General features: G+C 51.5%; 9 protein-coding genes across 9 annotated transcripts; 3 read left to right on the top strand and 6 right to left on the bottom strand.

Annotated features, from left to right (window-relative positions):
• Positions 1–350: 350 nt before the first annotated feature.
• On the bottom strand, positions 351–2,355 carry TRIVIDRAFT_30636 (uncharacterized protein; the record flags this gene model as incomplete). The annotated part of the gene is made up of 5 exons (XM_014103664.1): positions 351–612; positions 669–1,737; positions 1,853–2,040; positions 2,096–2,229; positions 2,287–2,355. 5 exons carry the CDS (start codon positions 2,353–2,355, stop codon positions 351–353), a joined length of 1,722 nt encoding a protein of 573 aa, XP_013959139.1.
• A 948-nt stretch (positions 2,356–3,303) lies between these two features.
• TRIVIDRAFT_31057 (uncharacterized protein) lies at positions 3,304–5,394 on the bottom strand (the record flags this gene model as incomplete). The annotated part of the gene is made up of 4 exons (XM_014103663.1): positions 3,304–3,697; positions 3,768–4,259; positions 4,569–4,871; positions 4,949–5,394. 4 exons carry the CDS (start codon positions 5,392–5,394, stop codon positions 3,304–3,306), a joined length of 1,635 nt encoding a protein of 544 aa, XP_013959138.1.
• Positions 5,395–7,438: 2,044 nt separating this feature from the next.
• TRIVIDRAFT_18351 (uncharacterized protein) lies at positions 7,439–7,985 on the top strand (the record flags this gene model as incomplete). Its single annotated transcript, XM_014102919.1, has 2 exons — positions 7,439–7,631; positions 7,759–7,985. Coding segments are annotated over 2 exons (420 nt in total), but the record flags the coding sequence as incomplete, so codon positions are not given.
• Positions 7,986–10,970: 2,985 nt separating this feature from the next.
• On the top strand, positions 10,971–14,859 carry TRIVIDRAFT_122654 (uncharacterized protein; the record flags this gene model as incomplete). Its single annotated transcript, XM_014103662.1, has 3 exons — positions 10,971–11,256; positions 11,402–12,099; positions 12,202–14,859. Coding segments are annotated over 3 exons (3,642 nt in total), but the record flags the coding sequence as incomplete, so codon positions are not given.
• Positions 14,860–15,114: 255 nt separating this feature from the next.
• Positions 15,115–16,195, bottom strand: TRIVIDRAFT_186097 (uncharacterized protein; the record flags this gene model as incomplete). Its single annotated transcript, XM_014103661.1, has 1 exon — positions 15,115–16,195. The coding sequence occupies one exon, from the start codon at positions 16,141–16,143 to the stop codon at positions 15,799–15,801; it is 345 nt and encodes a 114-aa protein (XP_013959136.1).
• A 305-nt stretch (positions 16,196–16,500) lies between these two features.
• Positions 16,501–18,111, top strand: TRIVIDRAFT_215714 (uncharacterized protein; the record flags this gene model as incomplete). The annotated part of the gene is made up of 1 exon (XM_014103660.1): positions 16,501–18,111. One exon carries the CDS (start codon positions 16,597–16,599, stop codon positions 17,935–17,937), a length of 1,341 nt encoding a protein of 446 aa, XP_013959135.1.
• Positions 18,112–18,273: 162 nt separating this feature from the next.
• On the bottom strand, positions 18,274–19,137 carry TRIVIDRAFT_138206 (uncharacterized protein; the record flags this gene model as incomplete). Its single annotated transcript, XM_014103659.2, has 3 exons — positions 18,274–18,641; positions 18,725–18,838; positions 18,963–19,137. Coding segments are annotated over 3 exons (657 nt in total), but the record flags the coding sequence as incomplete, so codon positions are not given.
• A 1,945-nt stretch (positions 19,138–21,082) lies between these two features.
• Positions 21,083–22,301, bottom strand: TRIVIDRAFT_61688 (uncharacterized protein; the record flags this gene model as incomplete). Its single annotated transcript, XM_014103658.1, has 2 exons — positions 21,083–21,823; positions 22,244–22,301. Coding segments are annotated over 2 exons (799 nt in total), but the record flags the coding sequence as incomplete, so codon positions are not given.
• A 555-nt stretch (positions 22,302–22,856) lies between these two features.
• Positions 22,857–24,899, bottom strand: TRIVIDRAFT_72154 (uncharacterized protein; the record flags this gene model as incomplete). The annotated part of the gene is made up of 5 exons (XM_014103657.1): positions 22,857–23,478; positions 23,536–24,326; positions 24,398–24,520; positions 24,586–24,609; positions 24,810–24,899. 5 exons carry the CDS (start codon positions 24,819–24,821, stop codon positions 23,088–23,090), a joined length of 1,341 nt encoding a protein of 446 aa, XP_013959132.1.
• Between the last annotated feature and the right edge of the window lie 716 nt (positions 24,900–25,615).

The following is a 25,615-nucleotide window of genomic DNA, read 5'->3' as shown; positions in this document are numbered from 1 at the left end:
ACCGGCCTAGCTAGATAGACATGTATGCTTATCAATTAATAGCTAGAGGCGTAAACCCTTGTTCGCTACATTTCTCGCAACGAAGGAAAAGCGGTTTCTTTACAACTGCAATAGCTATTACTGAGGGCCTAGAATGCCTAACCGTTGTGTCTTCACAAGCCGAGGCTTGCTTATTGGTTGTGTGTCTCATGGGAAGGTTAGTGACCCTGGTCGGGTTCAAACCGACGGCTTTAGGCGATGAGCACACATAAAGCCCACCAGACGCTTGGCCACTGCGTCGCAGGGGCTGCTGCTGTAGGTGAGATAGGTTATTAATAAAGTTTCATCAAAAGCTGTTCATGCTTAAATGATCATGTCAAGGTGGCCGGAGACCTTAAACTGAAAAGCTGAACAGCCTCTTTTGCTTCGAGGTTTAAGCTGTTGCAAGTGCGACGCATTCGCACCAGTTCCTCGGACCGTGAGAGTGTGCTTGGATCCCTGGCAAGTGTCTCCAACAGGCGTAGAAATGGCTCGACGAGATCGAGATCTGAAATTGCGTTTGGCGACATAGGATTTTGTGTTAAATTATAGAGCATACTGCTGGCTGCAGCAAAGAAAGCGTGAAGAAGCATCCTAGAGTGAGTCAGACAAAGAATTCAGTAACGTTTTGCTTTTTGGAGTTCATTTACCAGACACAGGAGCAGTCTCCTTGAGGGATGGCTTCAACGAGACGGATCGCTTTGCGTGACTCAGCGATGCATAGACTGCCTGGGGGCGATAATTTTTCAGACCGGCTGAGCTCTTGGTTCGATGAAGATTGCGGCATTGGGCGCAAATGGCGATCAATCATTGTGAGGCAATGAATATACGTGAGTCGCAGAACCACCTTGTGGATCATCTCGCCTGATAGTTGGAGCCCTGAAGATATCGTGGAGTCCTCTGGTAGTTCCAGCTGCGCGCTAAACTTCCAGTACGATAATAAAGAACTCAACTCTTGTGCCGCAATCGCTCTCTGTGCCGCCGTTTGTCGTCCAGCTTGTACCGAGTACAATTGTTTATACACCTGCCCCTGAACAAGCGCAAGCCCTATGCGACAGTTGAAGAGGTCCAGGTTGCCTGGCTCAAGACTTGCGTTTGAGGGCAGACGTACATCCATGTCATCATCATCTTGACCAAAGGGTCGGCCCGTCCGTAGACTAATATCCTTGTCAAGAATGTACACCTTCCAAAACACCCGCCTCCGTTTCTCGGCTTGTGAGTCCGTGAGTCCTGGACTGGAACATTCTCTGTGCAGATTCATAGCCTGTGCCAAGCGTAGAGCGGCGGCAACGAGCATTGCGGCAGGCTCCGGATCCGGTGTGCCCTGGAGAATGCAAGCCATACCCGCCAGAGCCTGGACAGCAGAGAGGCTGCGGTCAGAGACGTTGAGCTCGGAGACGACACTTAGGGCGTTTTGTACATAACCACTAGCTAGAATGTGCTCCTGTGTCGGGTCTAATGCTCGTATGGCGCGGAGACGATGAGCTATCGACAGCACAACATTGAGGCATGCCCACCAACCAGCATCTCCAGGATTAGAAGTCGAGTACTTGAGTTGAAATTCTCTCAAGAAGTCCTCTTCATCAAAAAGTGGAAGGAACCTATTATAGTTGTTGAAAGTTTCCTGAATCAACTCCAGAGCAACTGTCTTTGTGGGAAGCCGCTGGCGCGCTGGTAGAGAAACTGAGCGTAAATCTGGAGCGTAATGAGGCCACATACCTAGTATGGTCAGTTATACAATCTCCAAGCGTAGACATATCAGGTTCGTTAGTCGTGTACCGAAATGTAACTCCAAGGTTAAACCCTTGATTGCTCGTTTATTCGGGTGACTCACTCTCTGGCATCCACGGATTACTTCCATTAGAAGATTTGATCAATGCCGCTGTGTCAAGTAATGCTACGGGTGTTGTCCGCTCTTTACGCGAACTGATTTCAGGTACAGTTGGCTTTTCCAAGGACCTGTCTCCTAGCAAAGCCTCTACTCCTAAAAGTCTTTGCTCGAGCTGTGCGATGTATTTGAAGCTGCGGAACATTTAACAAAGGCAAACTCCGTGGACTGGAGTAATAGCATACTGACCCAGCTGGTCTGCGAGGCTTCCTCTTCATTGCAATTGGCGTAAAATGACACTTGGTGCCATATTTGGTGCAAGGCCTGCATCCTTGCGTCGTAGGCTCGCAGCGGATTTTTTTCTTCCGGCACATGTCGCAAGCCTTACATTTGAGCGTCAACAGAGGCAGAATAGCATTGAATATATCGGTCTAACTCACACGAACGACGACTGGCCGCTCCTCTTCCCTGAAGCCTGGTTGGGCCCTGAAACCCGTTTGTGACTCCATGACCTGCTTTCGAAGATCGCCCCAGATTGAAAGGGGTTAAGGTGAGTACTTCAAGAAGCCTAGGCCTAATTTCTTCTCTGCTTAAGCGATTTCCAAGATCCTCAGGAAATAAAATCTTGCAAACGGGCACTTGATCAGTTCCAGCATATTCATCAGCCCTCTTGTCGTGATCTGACAAGAGATGGATTATAAATCAGACTCCTTCTGCTGGCGGTCCTCAAGCCCCACATTCTCTCTTACGCTGATTTGTTCCACCTCGTTGCTTTTTGTTCCTCGACAGACCCGCAGTCAATTGCCCTCTTTACTCGATATAATGCCGCGCTTCATTTGGGCCCGTATCAAAAAAACAACTGGGAATAAGAAGCCCTCAACATCTTCCAGACTTCATTCATCAGTATGAGGGGCGGTGAAGTTCACCCTTCAGAGGCACTCGCTTTTAAAATTTATTTAAACCTTAAACTACCATATGATAGTTATGCTTGTAAGAGGCAGGCATAGGTTATAAGTCCGATTGCTACAACTATAAGCACATACGACCATAGGTAGTGGAAAATCCGGGGTCCCATCATGCTCTTTTCTTACGTTTGATATCTTCCACTTTTCGCTCCCCGAGACTCCAAATTTGGGGTCGCATAGTTCCGTTTTTAGCAGGCAATGAACCCCATGCTAAAGAAATTTATCACTTAAGTCACCCGACGTAGCCCACAAAACAGCGCTTGCACTAATCGTTTCATACACGGCGGCAGTTCCAATATTGGTGGTGTTGCAGGCATCCCGACATTTACGAGCTAGTCATCGTGAATCCTTCTCGAAATCGAGTTTGTAAAAGCTTGACAGTTTCCAACTTTGCATTTCTTAAATAACATTATCCTAACCAATAGGGTGGCCATTGTGCTATAGCTTCATCTAAGCAACCTCTTTCTTTCTTTCCATCACAAGAGAAATGATCTAATAATAAGGAACTCCTTTTTGCAGCGGCACAATCTGATCCGAGAGGCCAAATCCCACCCTTCGCATTGCTTCTTCCTCGCCGACCTCTTCATCAACATTCCGCAGGAACCCCAATTGAAGTTTAGTTGACTGAATAGAATCCCTTAGAGGCATAGCACCCATAGAGCTTCCAGCTGTTAACTCGTCTAACCGATAGTTTCTCGTTGTTGACATGAATGCTGAAAAGGACACTTGGTGGCTAACGCCGTTTTGGAAATAAGCAGCGCCTCCGATGAGCAACGCAATCAACGTGCCAGAAAAGACGACGACATATGTGATGATGAGAACTCTTCGGTTATATGAGTAGACGTTGACATCAGAGGAAATTTTGACCATTGTGTCGTTCTGGTATCTGCAGCGATAACATGTCATGTTAGATGCCCATTGTGTCATAATTTCTACAGGGTTGCCTCTTTGCTTACAGTATCTGATCGGCACTGAACAAACTCAACGTGATGTTTCGCGAAAGCTCCTCTATGAGCTCGCCCACAGTCTTGTTCCGGGCCAAAGCTCTAGCCTCCGGTGCTAGCGATTTGGGCAAGAGGCCAGAACTAGGATTGTCCGTTGAGTCAACCTTGAGAGCACCAAAGACGGCTGTGTCTGCAACGCGTGTTTTATATGACATAACGCCTTTCAAAAAGACGCGCACAGCTCCTCCAAGCAGAGTTGAAAGTGCATCGGCAACGTAAAAATAATTGCCATATAAATCTTCTTCAGTCCACTTAAAGCCGTATTCGGGATCAATACGCTGCACTTGCTCGGATGCAGAATAGAAGAAGCGCGTGCTGTATTCGGTGTCGGTTAAAACACAATCATACGTTATGTTTTGAGCCCAAACCCAGAGCCTGCCATGGTTGTATTGTGAATAACCCTCCAAGGATGACACATTTTGCAGAGGAATTGTATAATTTGTACTTCCACCAGGTGCGCCCGTGATACCCTCGCAGAGAGGCAGAGTGTCGAAGTGCGGAAGGGTTAAGTGCCCCATAGCCGGCTGTGTAATGCATGAAACTGCGTAAGCTAGAAACCACTTCCACTGTTCTCCGAGTGGCGTCTTGTCCGCATCGGCTAGTATAGACATTATCACAGAAGTTGGCGGAAATGCTAGCCAGGCCATGGAGGGGAAAGCCCCTTCAGCAATGGTTTGCTCTATGGTGGTTTCAGAAGAGATATACCAGGTAGCATTGAGAGTCATATAAATAGCTTCTGCTATCACTGGAGACGGCTCTCGGCAGCGGAAAGACGGGCCGTGGAAGGTTAAATTATATGTCGAGTTAGCAAGAGCAATATTCATCGGCAAGATTTGTGATGAGGTGGCTGTTGACGAAATAAGACGTGATAAGTATGGAGTGATTCCATTACTAGTTGATTGACCATCGTTTCCAACGACACTGGAATAATAGTCGTACAGAGGCTGAACCTGAGAGAAGTTGACGGCAGGAACGGGGAAAGACTTGGAAGTTGATAGAGTTGTAGGTACCACTATGAGCGTGCCAGGAGTGATGACGGCTGCAAGTGGAATACACCTGTGTGATATATCAGCCGTCTTCATCTATTCATGACACGCGTGATGAAATCAACATAGAGATGGAGATAGACTTACCATACAAGGAGAGCCATGATAGCTCCCGCTTTAGCTTTACGCAAAAAGTCCAGGCTAAAGAAACTCAGCGGGTTCTGAGCTGCTGAAAACATTGCGTCTAGGCCAGAAACCGTAACAGCCTTGTTTCTAGCCGTGAGCCAAGCACGCTGTTCATAAGCAACAATGACGGAGGCAGCGAACATGGCCTTGGCCAGGAATGCGAGTCCTGCCCCGAATCGCAGTTTCCATTCTTGGCTATCGCGCACAGCTTGTAGAGTCCATTCGTTTCGTACAATGACAACTTCTGCCCCGTTTATGCTATCATAGTACAAGTGGTGAGCAACGGCGGCGCAAGTAGCCCCTACGAACAAGCCGATCATCGATGTCGGAGACCGCCAATGAATGCGCCATATGCCGCTATTTTTTTGAGCTTCGGGCTCGTCCGATTGTGGCTGGTGGTTGTTCATGGCTCCTTGAAAACCAGTAGCTTCTCCACCTTGGGGCAATATGTCGTAATTAGACGCCATAGTGTAAGAAATGAAGCAACTGGAACTCGTCCAAACGCTTCAAAGTGAGATGCTTGATAAAGGATAAAACGGCCATACATAATAAATCAGCGCCATGCATCGACAGCCTTGTCACAAATTATGTTTTGTCAGTCAGCCTAATCTGCCATGCCAAGGAATGGCAGGATGTTTTGCTAGCCGCCGCCTGCAGTTAGGCGGCAGAAATTATTACTATTATTGGACTTCTGGATTGCTGCTCTTCTCCAAAATTTCAGCCTGTTCAAGGCCTCGCAGCTCATAGGTTGAGAAAAAGATCCTTATGGCGCTATGGATCATAGACTAAACAAAAGAAGACAACAGTCTTGGCTAGGGAATCCTGCTGCAATACAGGAGGGGTTTAATTCACGGATCAGCCTAGGTTGCACGACGTGTCTCACTTCATGTGTCGTGTATGTCACAGGGGGGCTACGTCTTTGTAGCTAATAGCTGGCAAAGTACGGAGTACATGTCCACTATTATAGCCGTATCCCGTTATAGCGATTGATAGGTGCGTCCTTGCTGCTTGGCTTCTTACCAATACAGCGATTTTGTGTACTCCTGACCCATAGCATTATTATATGCTATATTGTCGCGTGTAGGCGTAATTGAACCCATTCCGTCAAATTGATCGGGATTTTCTTGGGCATTTATGCACACCTTTTTTGACTCTTGTCCCTTGGCGAAATATTTGCGACCACTAAAGCGCTGCATTTCATCACCTAGTACGAACAGATTGGGTCAGGGCATTTTTGAATGATATCAATGAGATTTGGTGTTTTCTAGCATAATAGCCAGCACTCCGATGTAGCGTTCCGATTTAGCGTCTGGCTATTAACCTACCTATGAAAATGACAAGGTTTGAGATAGGTGATGACACAAAACCAGCCGATATGCGATTACGCTTCCTTTTTAGTCGAATGCAGCTTGCTCCGCCATTATAAACACGGACATGTGTTATACGACGCCACAGTAACTATATCGATACTCTGATATAAGAAGTAGGTATAGATCTGCTGCATGTTCTAATGGTGGTTTGCAACAATGTCAACCGGAATGAGTCAATGCGTATGTTACCTACGTATACCTATGAAAAGTTTCTTTCATACCTATTTTATGGTAATAGTGAACACTAGGTAGTAAAGCGCTCGATGTACTCACTAAGAGCACTTTCACTACCTAACATTAGACGGTTCGGCTATCAGAGAGGCATATAGTATTGAGTACCTAGGTAGTCGCGGGTTATTAGCGACCCGGCTAATCCAGTGCTCCCCAGGTTATCGCTCGAAGATGAGACGGCATCCCGAGCTCCTTGCTCCCAATGATTATATATTCCAACTGCAAATATAGAGTTAGCACAACACTGCTCTTTGAATCCATAGTGTTCCTCACGTGGTGGGTTCCTAATGGTTCCTGGAGACCAAGTCCACAGCTAACGCAGTTAAATTCGAGGCGCTCATATCGGACAGCAAATGCGTGTTGGTTGTAAGTTCGTATGCATGTTGGTTATAAGTCGCAGGCTCCCTTGTTTCTTGCACTAAATATCGCAACCGAAGCGTCTCGACTATGGCCAACTTGTGGTGGTTCAACATACCCTTTCCGTTGTGCCGGCAAGGCCTCGGAAACCATTTCTGTAACATCCAAGGTCTAACGGTGCCGATTATGAGATATTTTAAGTGCGGAGGTAGCAGCTAGCATCTGCCTCTGCCATCATCTGCCTCTGGTGCCAACTCGAAAAATAACATATGCAATGGCAAGGCTCCTTTAATCATTACTTGCTTTCATGACAGTCTTTATACTGCTGCAGTATTTTTTCTCTCAATCACAGGCGCAAGCAATGGTGGAGGATGACGTTTGCGATGAAGACACCACAGACTATGGCGAGGCGATAGTGGGGAAACCGCAACCAGGAATGGAACCAGAATACTCAGAATATCTGAAAAAGCTCTATGGATGGCGCCTCGAGTTGAGGTCCGAGTTCGCCCGGGGCCCGGGAGGCTTCGTGAGGGGATGGCCATCCAAGGGCGGTTTCTATGTCTTGGGACCTTGCTTTGGCGTTGAACTGGAATTTCTAGGACTGGACCGATTCCATAATACCCCTCGCCCATCTATATCTAATCCCACCGCCGCTGCTGATGAAGAAGAGATGCATTGCAATAAAAGTAAGTACCCGATGGATTTTGCTAGAGAATCTCTTTTGGAAAATAAGAAAAACCAATCCAAAGAAAAAGGAGGTTCTACAATAGAGGCTTTAAATATAAAAGACGATATGCTAATTTAGATATGCAGTGCGACAGCTAGGTGCTACTTGGTGGAAGAACGAATATGAGTATATGAAGAATGCTATTGAACCCGAGTCGACCGACGGCATTGTCTTAACAGTCGGCTGGCCAGCGGGAGGTGGAGTATGGGTTCTAGCAGTGCCACCAATAAGGGCTAGAGTAATAGGTGCTGCTATCATTCATAATGCTTACAATATGGAAGAACGGTGCAAGGTAATTGAGCAGTTGGGGGGGGGGGGGGGTTCTTTTATGAGAATCCGAAAGAGTGTCGATTTCTGGATCTGCCTTGAGCATTATGAATATACTCCCTTAAGCATAATTATACGCAGTTTTATACTAGTTACTTAAGGGGTATTAGATATAAAACTTTTGCTACTTGGGTTATTTACAGACTGGTCTAAGATAATGTCCCTCCATCGTATATTAAGACGAATATAATCTGGCTGACCTTCCTGAAACAAACATGCCTGTCTGCTCCCCCATGGTCGGGCCACTAACCGGTAGATTAGTACGTTGAGTGGCAGACCATCAGCGAACACCGGCTGTTGTATGTTTTTGCTTTTTGCCCTTTTTTTGCTGTCTGTATTCGACTTGTGAAGTTACGCTGTGATCAAGCACATATACGGCCATATCTGTCACGGTGCCCCCTACCCTGTAGCAGGAGGGTTGCAACCAAGCGCCTGTCAACCACATGCTCAAGGGCGGCTTGTATTCGTTAGTGGTAAATAGCCGCTTCAATAGTCGCCAAGCGTGATTACTTTTCGCTTATGGTATCAACACCAGGTTGAGCAACTCGTTCGAGTTAGCCGTCTCCCACCTCTCCCACCTCAGCCGTTTACCAACAGGGCGTGCTTATTTGCCCGCCCGGCCTCATTCTCAGCAATAAGCTCAGCGAGAGGCGGGGCTAGTGCCCATGAAGCTGAATCGGGCAGCAGATTCCAAAAGTCAGATTAGTAGAGCGGCCGAGTGCCGGGTCAGCGAGGCTGCACGCTATTTGAGTCTGGCGCCGTTATCATGACAAACGACCTCGAAATACAGTTGCCAAAAATTAACAACATGCCAGCGGCCCCATGTAATACTCCTTACAGGCCGTTGGTGAGCCTGTCGTAGGGGGGAAATCTGACAACCCCTTTATAGCAGATTCTAAATCGTGAAGGGTTATTGCTTGCTATTTTTTGCTTTTCGGCCATTTTGCAAAGGGGAATATGGGAGGACAAGGATGATTATGCACCGAATTGCCGGCGGTTATAAGCCCCACCAACTGCCGAGAGAGCGAGCAGGGCCCAAGAGGGATGAATTGCTGTGCTCTTGTGGGCGCCTGAGCATGTAGTTGGTGCTGTAGAATGAAAAAAAAAAAAAAAAAAAGGATGAACAGATGGGAGGTGAAAAATGATGCAACATTCTCAGAAAGCAAAAGCGAGCAGATTACGCGGTATCGGACGTGTTTCCAGTCGCCCATCCAGCAGTTCCTTTTTCTCGCTCAACGGTGCAGAGTTCTAGTCTACTGTAAGGTGGGAGAGCCGATCTATTCTTGGAGCCTTGGAGATGGATCCCCAGCTGCAGCTCTGATTGGCAGCTATATTAGGAACACATGTGGTTCAATGGCTGCCGGCGCTTAGTAGCGCATTGTTTCTTCCAGCCAACAGGAGCCGGTTCTCGATAATAAACTTGCGTCGAAAGCAGAAGAAAAAAAAAAAAAGGCGCGATCCACGCAGGGGCGGTCGCATGCCTAGTGGCAGACGCTTTCGTACCGGGTACTTGGTCGAATGTACCCCGTACCGGCGCTGGATTTTTTTTCTTCAATGCACGCACTTGGCGATAGCCTCGTCTGCCTAAGGTAGGTTTTCATTTCTCAGGCCACATCACATGTCTGCGACGCCGTTTTGGCACTCCTTATCTGTGCTTGCTTGACGAGTGCAAGTTGAACCACGCCGCATTGGAAAGGTGCTGTACAGTAGAGACGAGCCCTGGGAAATGCCAGTTTCATGCCCTCATGCAGCCTAAATCCCCAATCAACCTGTAACCAACAGTTGCATGCAGGCATGGTTGATAAGGAGATAGAGCGAGCGCACGTTCGGCTTGGTTCTTGGAAGAGCAGCGGCCCGCTCACCTAGTCGTCACATCCCATCACACACTACGCCGTCCCTGGCATCTCATGGAGTGCCCGGGTGTGCGCTTTAGGCAATCCAGATGCTGGCTTGAGTCGACGGCGGGAATCCTTCAGCAAATCCTCCTTTTCTGCACTGCTGAAACGACCAGACGTCAAGCTGCAGTGAGTGCGTGGTTCACTAACCTACTGAATGCTACTACTACTGTAGGTAGGGGAGCTCAAACACACGTGCAGGTGCATGTAACTAAAACAGCGGGTACAAAAGATCCCTGGTACCTGTACAAGGGATTTGCGCACTGGCGCCACAGGCTGGTCGCCTCGTCCCAGCACGGTTAGCGCGCCGCTTGCACAGGGACCGCCAAACTCGCGCTCAGCCAAGCAGATCTCGCCATCACCACCAAACGGCCCCTCAATGCGCTGCCATGCGTGCTGCCATGCTACCTCTTCTGCCTTGCTGCGTGCCTCTCAACAGGTAGCTCGTGTCTGGCGACGGTGTTAGTGCCCGCGCCGGTACGAGTACATAGTACAGTACGTCCAGGCCAAGCCAAAGCCCAGCCGCGTCGAATGTACTCGTACCTCAGCCGCGGCTCGCTCCTTTTCCCACTACGGGATGCCGTGCGACTCGCCATGTTTGATCGCCTGCCTCAATCCCTCGCTTCCCGCCCGCCCATACTCGCGTCAAGTGCCTGACCAGAGTACTGTACGAGTACAGGGAACATCTCGTGCCTGTACCCCTCCTCGGCCGCTTCTCGCCAATCCGAGCACTCCCCGTCGACCGGCCTCTATCCGCCACCTGAAGTCGATGCTCTGGGTGGATCCAGGGATGCCAGACGAGACCTGCAAATAGAACGAAACACAGACTCTTCTGGCATACCGCTTCCGAGTTGGTGTGGAGTGCGCTGCCGCCGATAGTTCTGACATCAGGCCCGACCTGGGGGCCCATCTCCAGATCCAATCTTCCACCTGCCTTCCAAGTCGCATCACTCGGCAGCCTCAGCACTCTGCAGCAAGCCTCTGTGCACCCCCCCTAGGTCAAGGGTTACCGACTTGGGAGACCGTGGGCGGTTGGGCCTCTGGGAGCTTGAGCCAATATGTCTTCCTCCTCTCCCCGTGATCCCACGCGTCTTCGCCATGCACTTCATCCGCTCTCAACCACGTCCTTAGCGGGCTACGGTAACCAGCTCGTCTCGCCCATATCTGCTGTGTCCATGGCTTCCTCTCATGTGCAGACGATACACACGCCTGGCAGCGCCATCCTGCCGTATAATCCGCAGGAATGGGTAGCGTCGCCAGCAGTCATGGCGGCGACAGAGCGACCTCTGCCGTTTGTGGGCAGCGAAGCACAGGGTGGGGATTCTTTTCATTCTTCCTCGTTGATACTATTCCTAGACAGCTGTTTTTAGAAACCTTTGTTATATCTCTCCTTAGTCTCTCCTCGATCTCTCCTAGACCTCTCCTCTATCCATCTCTCTTCGACCACCCACCAAAATGGACAACGATAGTGTGCTGACCAGATTCCCAATGACAGCTTCACCCGCAGCTCCCCCTCCCCCGCCGCCATACACTCCCAGGAGAAACATGCAGCAGCCTCGTCCCGTCAGTATGGCTTTCGACTACGCTCCGGCGCAAGTGGCCGCTACTCCTCCTTCGCGCTTCTCTAACATGCTGGGTCACCGGCCTTCTCCCGAGCCACCGGCTGCTGCTACCCGCTCATTTCCTCCTCCGCCCGGTGCGAGTGGTAGGGGAAGTTCTCGAGAGCGCCTCTTTGCGCTGGCATCCTTAGGGAGACGGAGAGACACCGATTCAGCCAACTCCCCAGAGCCGGCTCACCATATCCCCGGGTCTAGACGGAGCGTTGGACCTGCTTTGTTCCATGCTCTAGAGCAAGAACGAGCCGCAGCTACATCTGCCATCAGTGTTGACCCATTTCCCCCGGCATCCCGTAGAGCTGCCTCCACAGGCGCCATCGATACGCCAACATCTGCTCGCTCACGGTCTACTTCTCAGACGAGATGGGAGCCTGGCATGCCACTTCCTCCGCCCCCGCCTGGCCCACCTCCGCCTTCGTCGAGCAGATCGCAAAGCGTACAGAGCATGGACAGAAACAGCGTGCCCATTATTTCTCCACCAACTCGCAGGCCTCCCCCTTCTGGTATATCATCTCTGGGACCCGTTCCCCCAACACCTGCCGACTGGGTTGACAGTGACACGCCACCTTCCGCTCGGCCTCAGACCCAAGTATCCTCAACACAGCTACACCCTCTCGCGTCCATTCAGACCGGCGAGTCGTCGCGACAACTGCAGCTACCACAGCTACCGCAGCTACCGCAGCCCACTCAGCCGGTAAAAGGCCGATCTCCCAACCTGACAATTGATACAACGAGCGCGAGCAATCCTAGCGAACCCATAGAACCGCCCCTGAATTCTTCGGGCAGCGCAAGTGGTTTGAACCGCGCCAAGGCCGTGCGTCACGACAAGACCATCTTACAGAGGAGAAGCGAGAGCCGCTCTCGACATGAATCGCGGGGATCCATTGACAGCACGTTGCAGGGACAGCATATTGCCGACATTGTTGTACCCCCCGCCGGTGGTCTAGCTCGTAAGCTTACTATTGGCAAGACAACTCCCCGGAGCGCTGGGAAAGCCCCTATGGACCAGCCTCTTACCGGAGAATCATCAATCCAGCATGACTCCCGCAATTCGACGCCTCGGGCACCAGATTCGGCCACATTGTTGCACCGCGAGGCAGCCACGCCACCGTTTTCGCCAACACCGGCCAAGACCTACCGGCAGCTCGGCGCAAGCCAAGGTGCTGTGCCAAAATCTCTCCCGACTCCTCCACCTCAGACCAGATCTGCCTCTGGGTCAATGATTGCTGAAGCATCTCGCCTTTCTTCGTCCATGGCGGCATCGCCATCCAAAGAAGTTATTGTAAACCAGAGCGCCGCGGAATTCGCAACTGGCTCTATCGAACGGTTCCGGTCATTTGCGATCAAAGAGGCCTCAGCCGCAACAGACGCAGACCGAGTACGTCTCTTCTCCGATTTCATAGTCACCGAGTCCAGAATTCGACGCGAGAGATACTCGTCAGCTATTGGGGCCATGGGATCCGAAATCTTTGATTTGAGCCGTGATTTATTCCGCCCGATGAACTCCGCCCGACGAGAGTCGATTAATTCCCAGTCCCTAGGTGACTGGACTCCAGAGTCTTCGGAACCAAATCGATCTCACCGGGGTTCTGTCAGCTCTGTCCACCCTGCTGAAGACTCATCGAGCTCAGCACCAGCATCTGGCAGTCTCCCACCGTCTCCAGGGATAAAGCAACCTCTCAACTGGGCCGGTACTGCAAACTACATGCCCTCACTATCTCCCATTCTTAGCATGAGCGTGAGTGACAATCATGAGAATAGCTCACGTGGAAGACCCCCCAGCCGATGGTGGGAGACGGATTCAAACGGAGACCCGAACCGTGGTGGATTTGAAAGATCTAAACGCGAGTCCAAATACATGGGTGTTCCCAAGGACCAGTGGATCGAAGATGAGCAGAGTACTCCACACTATGCGCCTGTAAGCGACCAAGGCTCTTCGTCAGAGTATCCCCCGGAGAAGACGGGTTGGCATGATCAGGGAGAGGCAGTATGGACCCCTCAACCGTCGAACACTTCTGTGGCCTCTACCCCGTCGACTGCGACAAACCGACATGGGCTTTTGGATGTTTCCCGATTGGTCACAATGCCACCGCCATACCCAAGGCATCATCCAGCAGTGAATAATAACCACCCTGAGCTAACATCAATTCGCACATCTGTACGGTCTTTGAGCGAACTGGCTGATATTGACGGATCAAAAGAGAGATTTGCTTCGAGCAGCCTCCGGCGCCGAGAGGAGGCTTCCAAGGCGGCAGGAGAGCGTCGCCTCGCGCTGAGGTCCAACCTGCAGAAAGAAATCAACTTGGGAAATTTGGGTTACGCTGATGCCGCAGCGATTGAATCTGACTTTAACGAACAGGAGAAGGATAAGAAGAAGGAGACGGAGAAGCTGGAATACGAGCACTTCCAGAACCAAGTGGTATTGCCGCTGAACGACATTCTGACGGAGCGAATTTCTCGAGCGACAGAGCTATTCGACGACTTGGCACGTCACTTATTCGACAGTAGCGAAATCGATGCCGACATGCCCCAAGAAGAAGGAGACGACAAGCCGGAGCTGTTGGAGAAACTGACGCTCCTCAAATGGATCTTTGAGCAGCGCGAGTCTTTGCACCGGGCCATTTACGACTTGCTATCGGATCGCAATGCTCGCTATCGTGACGTCGTGCTGACACCGTATCGACTGTCTGGCAACACTGAGAAGCTCAAGTCGGCCGAGGGATTTTTCAAAGAGGACGCAGAGAAGCGAGAATACGCATTTGCAAACGAGGTGCTGAATCGGGCGCGTGAATTCAGGTCCGTGATGGAAGAGGCAGTTGCGCGTGGTATCGAGCTACAGCTTTCGGCGTTTTGGGACATTGCACCGCCGCTTTGCGGTCTTTTGGACACCATCCCGATGGATCTAGAGGATTTTGGTGTCCATATCCCGGCGTCAGAGTACGAGGAGAACCCGGCATATCACGATCACCCGCTGCAGTATCTTTACAGTCTGCTACTCCATGCCGAAAAGAGCACCTATCAGTTCATTGAGGCGCACACAAACCAGCTGTGCCTTCTGCATGAGGTTAAGGAGGCGGTTGTCAATGCCAAGGCTCGCGTGCTTGCGACACAGCTTACTGAAGTGGATGGCACACCCATCCGACCTGAGGATCGAGAGCTGCGAGCCAAGCAGATGCGCGAGGTGGAGAATCGCCGGCTGACGGAGGATCTCAAAGAAAAAGTACGAGTCGTACAGGACCAGTGGAACAGCTCACTGGGAACAGCCATGGCGGCAGTTAAGCAGCGGACTGGCGAGTGGCTGCTGCAGACGGGGGGATGGGACGAGTCCCTGGAAGATAACGGAGTTGGCGTGGCGTAAGCGTGCATTTGACTGATTTTCTATGCGTTTTCCTTCTCTCCCCCTTTTTCTTATTCATTTCATTTCGTTTCATTCGTTTTATATGAACAGCACCTTAACGACGACTTCAACGATGATGCAAAGAGATGAAAAAAAAGGCGAGCTTTTCACGACATCTGATAATTGGCAAGCGAAGAGTTGGAATTGGCACACATGCTTGGTGCCTGATTTTTGATACCCCATCGAGGAATTTATACCTGGCCTAGAGCTTTGGCATTTTTGGATATTTCATTGTATATAAGTATATATATACACCAGGTAGATATGTATGGCCGAACACAGCGCATATATACATATATAAAAACATGAGCGGATATTTTGATGCGGATATATCTTTGTAGAGTCTCTTCATCTTGAGATGGTCAGTTGTTAGTAAAGTGACCGTTTTTTTACATGTCCTCGCCTTGCCAGACACAGTGCACAGAGTTGGGCCTGGACAAGACAAATTCCTGACACCCTCACCCTCCCATTCTTCCCGATCCTGTGCGGGCCCTGTGTCCCATTTGGTGTTGTGGTATCTCCCCCCTTTTGTATGTATACATGTGCGCGTCATTGTGGCGCACTGAGTTGAAACTCACACGGTTGCTTTGTCCGTGGATATTCTCCGTTTGAACGCTCGTTGCCGTAGAGCGCCAAAAGTGTTCCGATGTGATTGGTAAAAGAGCCGCGCACTGCTACACGGCATTGGCTTCTCCAGCGTGTCCATCCCCTCCTGCGCCGTTTCGCAGGAAACGTCTTTATATAATTGCGTGTGATGGGTCACACGACAGCATCCCTCCCAAATCAGGTATAAAAAAAAGACAAGAGTTGAATGGCAGAACAAAACCAAAAAGAAACAAAAAAAGAGAAAGAAGAAGAAAATTCATCTCCTCGCAACGAGCTCGCGCGCGCTCACTGCGTCTTCTTCTTCTGCACCGAGGGAAGATCCATGCCGACTCTCCGGGCGGTTAAGCGGATGCGCTCGTCCTGGCCCATCTCCATGCCGGGATTATAGCGCTCGATGAGGGTGACGTACATGCGCTGGGCGCGGAGGTAGGCGACGAGCTGATGGGCGAGCTGGGCCTGGTGATCTGAGGTATGCGAGGATGAGGAGGATGCGGCAGAGGAGGAGTCGACAAAGGAGGAGCGGATGCGGTGGTGGAGAGGAGTTCGCGGAGAGGAGAGGATGGGGCGGGGCGGAAGCTCGCGGAGGAGGGAGCGGTAGAGGGAGCGGAGGTTGGCGGGGGAGGAGGCCATTGCGAAGGAGGCGGGATGGCTGGCGAGCTGGTGGTGCTGTAGAAAAGGGCTGGAGGGAGGAGGGGAGAGGGAGAGGGAGAGGAGAGAGAGTCGTGATTGAGGCTGGAGTCCGAGGCTATTAGTTAGCACGAGTAGGTATGTTGCATTTCCATCTGATGTGATTAGATATGGCCTTTTTTTTTTTCTGGGCTCGGAAAATTGGGTGGCCGGAGCGCCGGGGAGCCCCGCCGTGAGGGGAGCTGGTACAGCGGGACAGGCGGCGGGACATCGGGAGTTTTGCGGGGTAGCAGCAGCGAATTTAGCAGGCAAGCAGGGCAGCAGCTCAGTAAAGTGACGGGCCGTCGGGGGGTTGAGTCAAGTTACACATGTCATCACGATTGGCAGTATCCTTTACCTACCTAATTCATCTACAGCTACCTGCACCCAATAATAGTCGTCGTCTGACTGGGTTGAATGTCCTCTCCATCTCCACATAAACTCCTGCCGTCAGCCTGCAGTCCATCGCCAGCCTCTCCCTCTTCCTCCCGAAAGCTTCGTCTCATCCTCTTCCTCTTCCTCCCCGCCATAGTCCTCATCTTGTCTCTCCTCTTCCCCTCCACAGGCGCTGCCACGGCTTCTCTATCGCTCTTCATCGGCCGCCTCGTCCACCAACCCGGACAGCTATCCTCCATCCTCCGTCAAACTCGCTTCTTCTCCCAGCACACCCCAGCCGCAACGATGCGTTTGGACAAGTACGAAAAGGAGCTTCAAATCGCCCAGCTCGCCGTCCAGCGCGCCTCCATCCTCACCAAGCGCGTCTTCCACGAAAAGGCAAAGGGAACCGTCGACAAGAACGACAAGTCCCCCGTCACAATCGGCGACTTTGGCGCGCAGGCGCTCATCATCGCTGCCCTGCAGCACAACTTCCCGGGCGATGCCATTGTCGCCGAGGAGGAGTCTGCGAAGCTGAAGGAGGATGCTAACCTGAAGAGCACCATTTGGGATTTGGTCAAGGATATCAAGCTAGACGATGCTGCTGCCGAGGAGCTGCTCGGTGGACCTATCAAGGATGTTGATGCCATGGTTGAGCTCATCGACAAGGGAAACAGCCCTGGCGGCTCTCAGGGACGCATCTGGGCCATTGATCCTATTGACGGCACAAAGGGTTTCCTCCGTGGAGGCCAGTACGCCGTTTGTCTCGCTCTCATGGTTGATGGCGATGTCAAAGTTGGTGCCCTGGGATGCCCCAACCTCCCCATCGACGACTCTGCTCGTCTCACTACCGGCATTGGCGAGAACCAGACCGACGAGGGTCACGGCGTGCTCTTCTCTGCCGTCCAAGGCCACGGCGCTATGAGCCGCGCGCTCGCGACGGTCAATCTCGATGTCGAGGCCGGCACACCCATTTCTATGCGTGCCATTGATGATTTGACCAAGGCCAACTTCTGCGAGAGCGTCGAGGCTGGACACTCGTCCCACGGAGATCAGGCGGCCATCTCACAGAAGCTGGGCATCACTGCGCCAAGCGTTCGCATGGACAGCCAGGCCAAGTACGGCTCTATTGCCCGTGGTGCGGGAGACATCTACTTGCGTCTCCCCGTGAGTGCGACCTACCAGGAGAAGATCTGGGACCACGCTGCAGGCGATCTCATTGTGAGAGAATCAGGCGGCCAGGTTACGGACATTCATGGCAAGAGGCTAGACTTTAGCATCGGACGGACGCTCGCCGGCAACAAGGGTGTTGTGGCGGCGCCTTTGGCAGTGCATGGGAAGGTATTGGAAGTGGTTCAAGAAGTGTTGAGTGCCAAGTTGTAAGACGTCTGCATAAGCGGTGATAGTTGGAAAAGTAAAAATACAATCCTGAGGAACTGGATAAACTTACATCTACATGATTGACTCTCAAATGGTTGTTGGTAATATACAGATATGGTATATATAGGTATATATATGTGTTTGTCTAAATACCTCGCAAAAGAGGCCCTTTTTTTTCAACTGATGATAATACAAGTCTCTGTCCAACACCCATATCAAAGACCACATATTGTACATTTGTCGTTTCTCCCCACACTCCTTTTAATTCACAGCCGTCACATCATCATGACCAAGCCATTCCCTCCTCCTCCCCCCCTTTTTCATGTCATATCACGTCATTTATTTAATCTTCTTCTGCTTCAACTTGATCGTCTGGTCATTGATAAACACGCCCTTGCCCTTATACGGCTCCGGCGGCCTCCACTTCCTGACCTTGCCGGCGAAGCTCATGAGCACCTCACGGTCAGGCCCCTCGAGCAGGATGCGCGTCAGCGACGGCGTCGTGACGGTGACGCCCTTGGGGATGCCGACCTCGACGGGGTGCGTGAAGCCGAGCTTGAGGCAGAGGAACTTTTGGCCGGGGTATTCTTCCTTGGCGCCGCGCTGCTCAACGCTGGCACGGTAGCCGACGCCGACGAGGCGGAGGATGGCCGTGTGGCCTTCGGAGACGCCTGTGATGTGGTTGCTGAGGTAGGACCATGATGTGCCTGTGGTTCAAAATCAGACGGAGGTTAGCAGTGCTCAAGACTAACTCTCCGGTAAAGGAAAGGAATGCAAATTGACAACATACCCCACATCTCCTTCTGCTCTTTTTCATTCGGATCCCTCACGCTCAGCGTCGCAGTCTTGTCCTCTTCGCTCTGTACCAGGTCCACAAACTCGGGCACATCCAGATTCAATGTTGCTACATCGCACGCACTCGTTAGCCTAACGCACTTGTTGCAATCCACAAAAGCAAAATCCTTCATATCAAGAAAAGTCTTCCAATAAGTGCAACAACAATAGACGGTAGAAAAAAAGCTACACACCCAGAGGTCCCTTGACAGTAATCGTCTTCTTCACAACGGGCTTATACGACGTCGCGGACCTCAACGTCCTCGGCTCGCCCATAACAACCTCGACCCCCGGAGGAATCGACAGCGGCGTCCTCCCCAGCTTCGATCCCCGGGCGTGTGTCGTCGAAAACGGTCGTCGCGCGGAAGGCCATGTGCTGGGGCCGACGGTCGATGATGCCGGGAGGAGCGAAGGGAGCGGGCATGGCGAGGCTGCCGCCGCAGACAAGGCCTGGCTGAGGGCCTTGCCGCGACGGGGAGCTAGAATTGCGGCCATTGGGCGTTGGAGAGGCTGGGCCGGGAGGCTGGCACAGTCAATGGCTGGGTTGTCGTTCTTTTTGAGGTGGGCAGGTTGGTGATGGCGCTGGACTGGGTTGAACTTTTTGCTGAGTCAGCAGATGGGGTGGTGGGCTTGTCGTGTTATGCGCACTGTATCATGTACCTGTAGTTGAACTTCAACTGATAATTCTCAGCGTCAACTTCAATTCTCATCATTTACAACGTTGCTATCTGGGTTTACTATATGGACAATTTCCTCTTTTCCACCTCCCAAAACTTTTTATACCTTTCTACAGCTGCTCGCCCATGTTCTTTCCGGACCTCGGCTAGCCAATCCTCGTCTAACTCATCCCGCCAGTAAAAGTCTGGCTTCGCACCATTCTCGAGCAATATCTTAACGATATTCCAGTGCCCCATGATAGCGGCAGCGTTTAATGCGCTTCCATACTTACCGCCTCTTACGTTGACATGAGCTCCTTTCGCGATAATGAGCTTGATCGATTCCGCCTGGCCAGACCATGCCGCCGCCTGCAGGGCTGAGCCACACTCTCCACCTTGCACATTCACATCAATCTCTGGGCAAATCTCAAGAAGCAGAGCCGTTGTCCTATCATGTTCATAGAAATCAGAAAGGTTCGTTAGAGCTGCGCATATCCAATGGAGGGGAGAGCCACATTCTCCAGCCACAAGATGGACATCGGCGCCATGTTCGATGAGAAGCCGCATCCTGCTCGGCTTTGTGTCTCTGCTGTCGAATCGCATTCGCAGCAGGCAGTGCAAGGCAGTTCTACCGCGCTCATCTACCTGGTTGATGTCGGCGCCCAGATTCAGCAGTCGTAGCAATACGGAATTGTCTTTTATCCCGTTGGATGAAGCAGCAGCGTGCAAAATGGGCCCGGAGGAAACCCCAGGAACACGAACATAGGCACCGTGATCGAGCAGAAGATGAACTATGCCATCATTGCTGCGAGTGGAGGAGCATGCAGTCAGAAGCGCGGTCCCGGTCCTGCGCCCAATCTTGGGGACCAGTATGTTCACATCTGCGCCGTTGTCAAGGAGAAAGCGCGCGACTTCGGTATGGCCCCATTGGCAGGCAGCCTGGAGTGCAGAGCCATACCCACCACCCTGCAAGTTTGGATTTGCGCCGTGATCGAGGAGGAGGCGGACTATCTTCATATTCCCAACTGCGCAGGCGGCCTGAAGTGCTGTTCCAAATACCTTCCTTTTGGCTGTGGCATTAACATCAGCCCCGTGGTCCAGCAGCAGCTGTACCATCTTGACATCTCCATCTTTTCCCTCCTTGGGCCTTGTGAAACAAGCAGCGTGGAGCGCAGTTGTAAAGGTGCCGCCTTGGGCATTAACGTCTGCTCCCCAGGCCAGGAGCAGCGGCACAAGGTCTGAATTACCAATATGACACGCTACTTGAAGAGCGTTGGCATATGGTCCTCCTTGGGCATTCACGTCGGCGTCGTTTTTGAGGAGCAATTCCACCATGTTGTACCAGCAGACACCCTCTTTGCCTCTAGACGCACAAGCGTTTTTCAACGCACTGTCATGCTCTCCTCCTTGAGCGCCGACGTCGACGCCACGGGCTAGGAGAAGCTTTGCAACTTTGATACAGGTATCCTCATCCCTGCCGGAATAGGAATAACATACTGCTTGCAAGGCCGTCCCGTGCTCTCCCCCTTGGATGCTGGGATCTGCGCCTAAGCTGAGCAAGTATTCGATTCGTGATTCATCAATATCATGGGCTGCGCACGCAATGTGAAGTGGATTGCCCCAACGGCTTCCCAGGGCATTAATATCGGCCCCTTTACTTAGCAGCAGCTCGAATGCCTTCCAATTTCCTTTGAATGCTGCTGCACAGAGTGCCCCTTCCTTTGTAATGCCGTTGCTGTTGTCGAGTAGAAACTGTAAGCATTCTAATAATACCGCCTCGTCTCTAGATGATCCCGCAACTGCTTCGAGAGTAGATTCGTCAACCTCGGTTCCGTTACGGACAAGCATCTCTATGATGTCGAAATGATCTCCCCCGGCTGCAGCATTCATGGCCGATTTGCACACAGCGCCATCGTTCAGCGCTGCAGATGTTGCTTCACTCTCAAGGAGGAATCGAACAATTTCTATGTGGCCGCCTTCTGCAGCTTCTCTTAAAGGATTGCGATACGTCGCGTTTTCTGGGTCGACACCGGCGCCTTTAGCAAGGAGGAGGTGGATGGTTTCTAGTTTTCCCGCTGAGCTTGCGTTTAACAAGGCTTCATCCAGGTCCCATTGAGTAATGTACTCGTGCATGTCGAGGCCCTCCGAGATTAACATGTCAGTGAGCTGGGTTGCGCCCAAGTAAGCAGTGTAGATCAGGGGATTCGTCCATGCATCGGTACAGAGGAATGGACGGATATTGAGCGAGTCTATCATGCTGCATAGGCTCGGGCTGCGAACAGCGAGGGCACGATTCGCGGTTTGAGCAGTCTCGAGTGGCCATGATAGGCGAGGGACCACTTCAAGGTGTAGAGGCCAGTTCCGAGCGGCGTAGTTCTTGAGATTGGGGGTATTTTGATCTTCGTTTTCAGGAGTGTTTGAAAGATCCAGGGCATTACATCGGAGGTGATGTATCAAGCTGGACTGAGCAATGTATAGGTGGGCTTCCGTCTCTGTAAACGAAAAAGCAGATGAAGAACTGTGCCTGATTCGTTCGGAAGTAAGATACTCCTTGATAGAAGAATCAGCCAGCCAAACATAACGCTCATCATCAGCAACCAAGCCAGACAAGATTTCCAAGACAGTCTGCGTAGAAATCGGCCCCTCTGATTCGTCAAAATAGGCACTCTTGTCTGGGTGCAGAGCGAAGATCTCGGCGAGCAAATCGATGGCGAGAACACCATCGAATGAGAAAGAGAGCCATTTGAGCGAGTTTACGACCCGAGATTGGAGGTTCTTGTCGATTTTCAGCAATAATTCGTCGAAAGTTGCGTCTAGACTACCGGGGCCATCGCGGAGTGTAGGATCTTTAGGGTTAGACGTTGGCGTTTCTTCCATCGTGTCCATTCAATGCAGCTGTATGCAAATATTCTTGTTAAAAACCGAAAAAAAAAAAAAAAAAAAATGAGGAAGGCCGCTGTCAATTTCACAGAATTCAAAAGCATGCTATATAACCACATCTCTCGAATCTGACGTATATCACGGCGGTAGTTTCCGGGTTTCCAAGTGCCCTTGTTTAGTAAGGCTGCCTAGTATCTGTCCTGCTCTTCAGAATGCCTTGTATTTTACGACATCTGATGCTATTGGGCGGAGGCATTTTCTAATCATTAGACTAGCTTGAGCTTTGTTGATCGATTCTGACAGAGTGTGGAGACCAGGCAAACTTGGACGAGCGACGATTTACGAGGCATTGAATGTTGTTCTTGGTGCTGCAAAGGCAATCTCAAGGTCCAATGGATATTCGCAAGTAAAGCGAAAAAAAAAAAAGGAACTCTTTCCTCCAACATATGGCCAACCCTAGAGTGGATTTACAGAGCAAAGTCTACGGTTAATTGTGCCTCGTCTGGCTTCATCAAAACATGCACGCGGACAAATCGGGACCAGCCACTCAATCTGCGTTACAGTACCGTAATCGTACTCGTTTTATTTTCATTAGGTTTGCAAACACTTGCCATCTGACCGACAGTCATATCGCGCGTGGATATCAAAATGGTCGTCCAATCATCTAAACAGACCCCCGTATGGCAAGTCCTACAGCGTTAATCAAGGGTAACACACGAATAATGCACCCCCAAGAATTTAAAGTGAAAAAGAAAGATAAGCCCGCTTGTGCTAAGGGAGCATTTACTCCTCGTGCTCAGCAGGGGCCTCCTCCTCGTACTCCTCCTCCTCGTCAATACCAGCCTCCTGGTATTGCTGGTACTCAGACACCAAGTCGTTCATGTTGGACTCGGCCTCAGTGAACTCCATCTCGTCCATACCCTCACCAGTGTACCAGTGCAAGAAAGCCTTGCGACGGAACATGGCGCTGAACTGCTCACCGACACGCTTGAACAGCTCCTGGATGGAGGTGGAGTTACCGATGAAGGTGGATGACATCTTCAGGCCACGGGGAGGGATGGCGCAAAGGGCAGTCTGGATGTTGTTGGGGATCCACTCAACGAAGTAGGTGGAGTTCTTGTTCTGCACGTTTCGCATCTGGTCCTCAACCTCCTTCATGGCGACCTTGCCACGGCTAGACATGTTTGTTAGCACCGCGTCTTGGTATTTCTCGGACAGCTTCATTACTTACAAGATGGAGCAGCAGGTCAGGTAACGACCGTTGCGGAAGTCGGAAGCAGCCATCATGTTCTTGGGGTCGAACATCTGCTGGGTGAGCTCCGGCACGGTGACGGCACGGAACGAGTGAGCACCGGGGCTGGTCAGGGGAGCGAAACCGACCATGAAGAAGTGGAGACGAGGGAAAGGAACCATGTTGACAGCCAGCTTGCGCAGATCAGAGTTAAGCTGACCGGGGAATCGCAGACAGGTGGTGATGCCAGACATGACGGCGGAGACGAGGTAGTTCAGGTCACCGTAAGCAGGGTTGGACAGCTTCAGGGTGCGCATGCAGATGTCGTAGAGAGCCTCGTTGTCAATGCAGAAGGTCTCGTCGGAGTTCTCGACCAGCTGGTGGACGGAGAGGGTGGCGTTGTAGGGCTCAACGACGGTGTCGGACACCTTGGGGGATGGCACGACGGAGAAGGTGGCCATCATTCGGTCGGGGAATTCCTCGCGGATCTTGGAGATCAAAAGAGTACCCATACCGGATCCGGTACCACCACCAAGGGAGTGTGTGATCTGAAAGCCCTGGAGGCAGTCGCAGCCTTCGGCCTCACGGCGGATCACATCAAGGACGTTGTCGACGAGCTCAGCGCCCTCAGTGTAGTGGCCCTTGGCCCAGTTGTTTCCGGCAGAGGACTGGCCGAAGATGAAGTTGTCGGGTCGGAAGAGCTGACCGAAAGGACCGGCACGGACGGCATCCATGGTACCGGGCTCAAGATCGACGAGGACAGCGCGAGGAACATACTTGTTGTTGTTGGCCTGCAGTACCCGAGGGTCAGAATAGGGGGCTCCTCAAGCGTCCGCGTCGGGTAGGCAAAGAAAACACGTACCTCGTTGAAATAGACGTTCATGCGCTCCAGCTGGAGCTCGGAAGAGCCTCCATAGATACCATTGCTGTCGAGGCCGTGCTCGCCAGAGATGGTCTGCCAAAAGGCGGCACCGATTTGGTTACCCTGTCAAAGAGTGTAAGCTCCTGGCCGCGGATTCGGGAGGGCATCGTGGAGGGAAGTCAACTTACGCACTGGCCGGTCTGGATGTGAACCTATTCATCGAAAAAGAATCAACAATTAGCAAACGGCAACCTCAGGACATCACGACACGCCTCAATCGCGCTGAATTGCTGCGCAGAAAACGCCAAAGTGTTCGTTTTGTCGTGGTTGGCGGGGTATAATTTCAGGGGCTCCAGTGCGCCAAACGCGTGGCGGGAGCCCAAGAAAGTAAACAACAAGAGGGGGAACTTACAATCTCACGCATGGTGGCTAGTGATGATGCTGGGGGAAATTAGGATTGAGGCAGAAAGAGACGCAAAAGAGAGCGAGCTATGGTGAGCCGTGGCGGGTTTGCAGGACAAGAGCTTGGGCTCGAGGAGCTGGTGGTTTTTGTTTGAGTTGGGAAGCAGGTGGAGATGAAATGGTTCACCGCCATGGCCCCATCACCAGGCGGGGCGTGGCCGGGGAAGGAGAGCCAGTGGCTGCTTGGAAGCTCGCTGAAGGCTAGGTGATGTTGGTGCTAGTACTACCTGTAGTTAGTACATGTAGAGGTCCTCCCCCCGAATAGGGGAAAACATCAAGCAAAGACTGGGTGCTGGGGGACCAGCTCTCTGTCTCTTTTGTTCTTTCAAGGACAATAGATAGTATTTTCTGACGTGCAAATGGCCATATACAACTCCATAATACTCAATTCGTATTGAACTGTACGATACAATTGATCCAATCAAACATGAACCCTTTCCATCACAGAGAGGGTTGACAGCAATCAATCAATACCAGCATCAGGCACTGGTAACCTGTACTTCTCCAGAGGCCCATCGCTCCGCCAAATAGCCATGTAGCGAGAACATGCAGGCACGCTAGGCAGTTTTGATGCCTGGTCCCTTGGGCTTGTTGGTGCCATTGTCTCCTGTCCCCCCCCCCCAAAGAGAGCGAGAATAAACAGACTGCCAGTCCCCTTTACCGCAACACCAAGTCTTTTTGGGGTCTCCATCTCATGCAGCGCCAGCTCACGAGCCGAGATGAGAGCTGGCGGCCCCCACATTTTGGCCGCATTCA

The sequence above is a fragment of the Trichoderma virens genome (assembly GCF_000170995.1).
Source record: "Trichoderma virens Gv29-8 chromosome Unknown TRIVIscaffold_4, whole genome shotgun sequence".
Lineage (NCBI taxonomy): Eukaryota > Fungi > Ascomycota > Sordariomycetes > Hypocreales > Hypocreaceae > Trichoderma > Trichoderma virens.
This window is presented reverse-complemented; position numbering and strand designations above follow the sequence as displayed.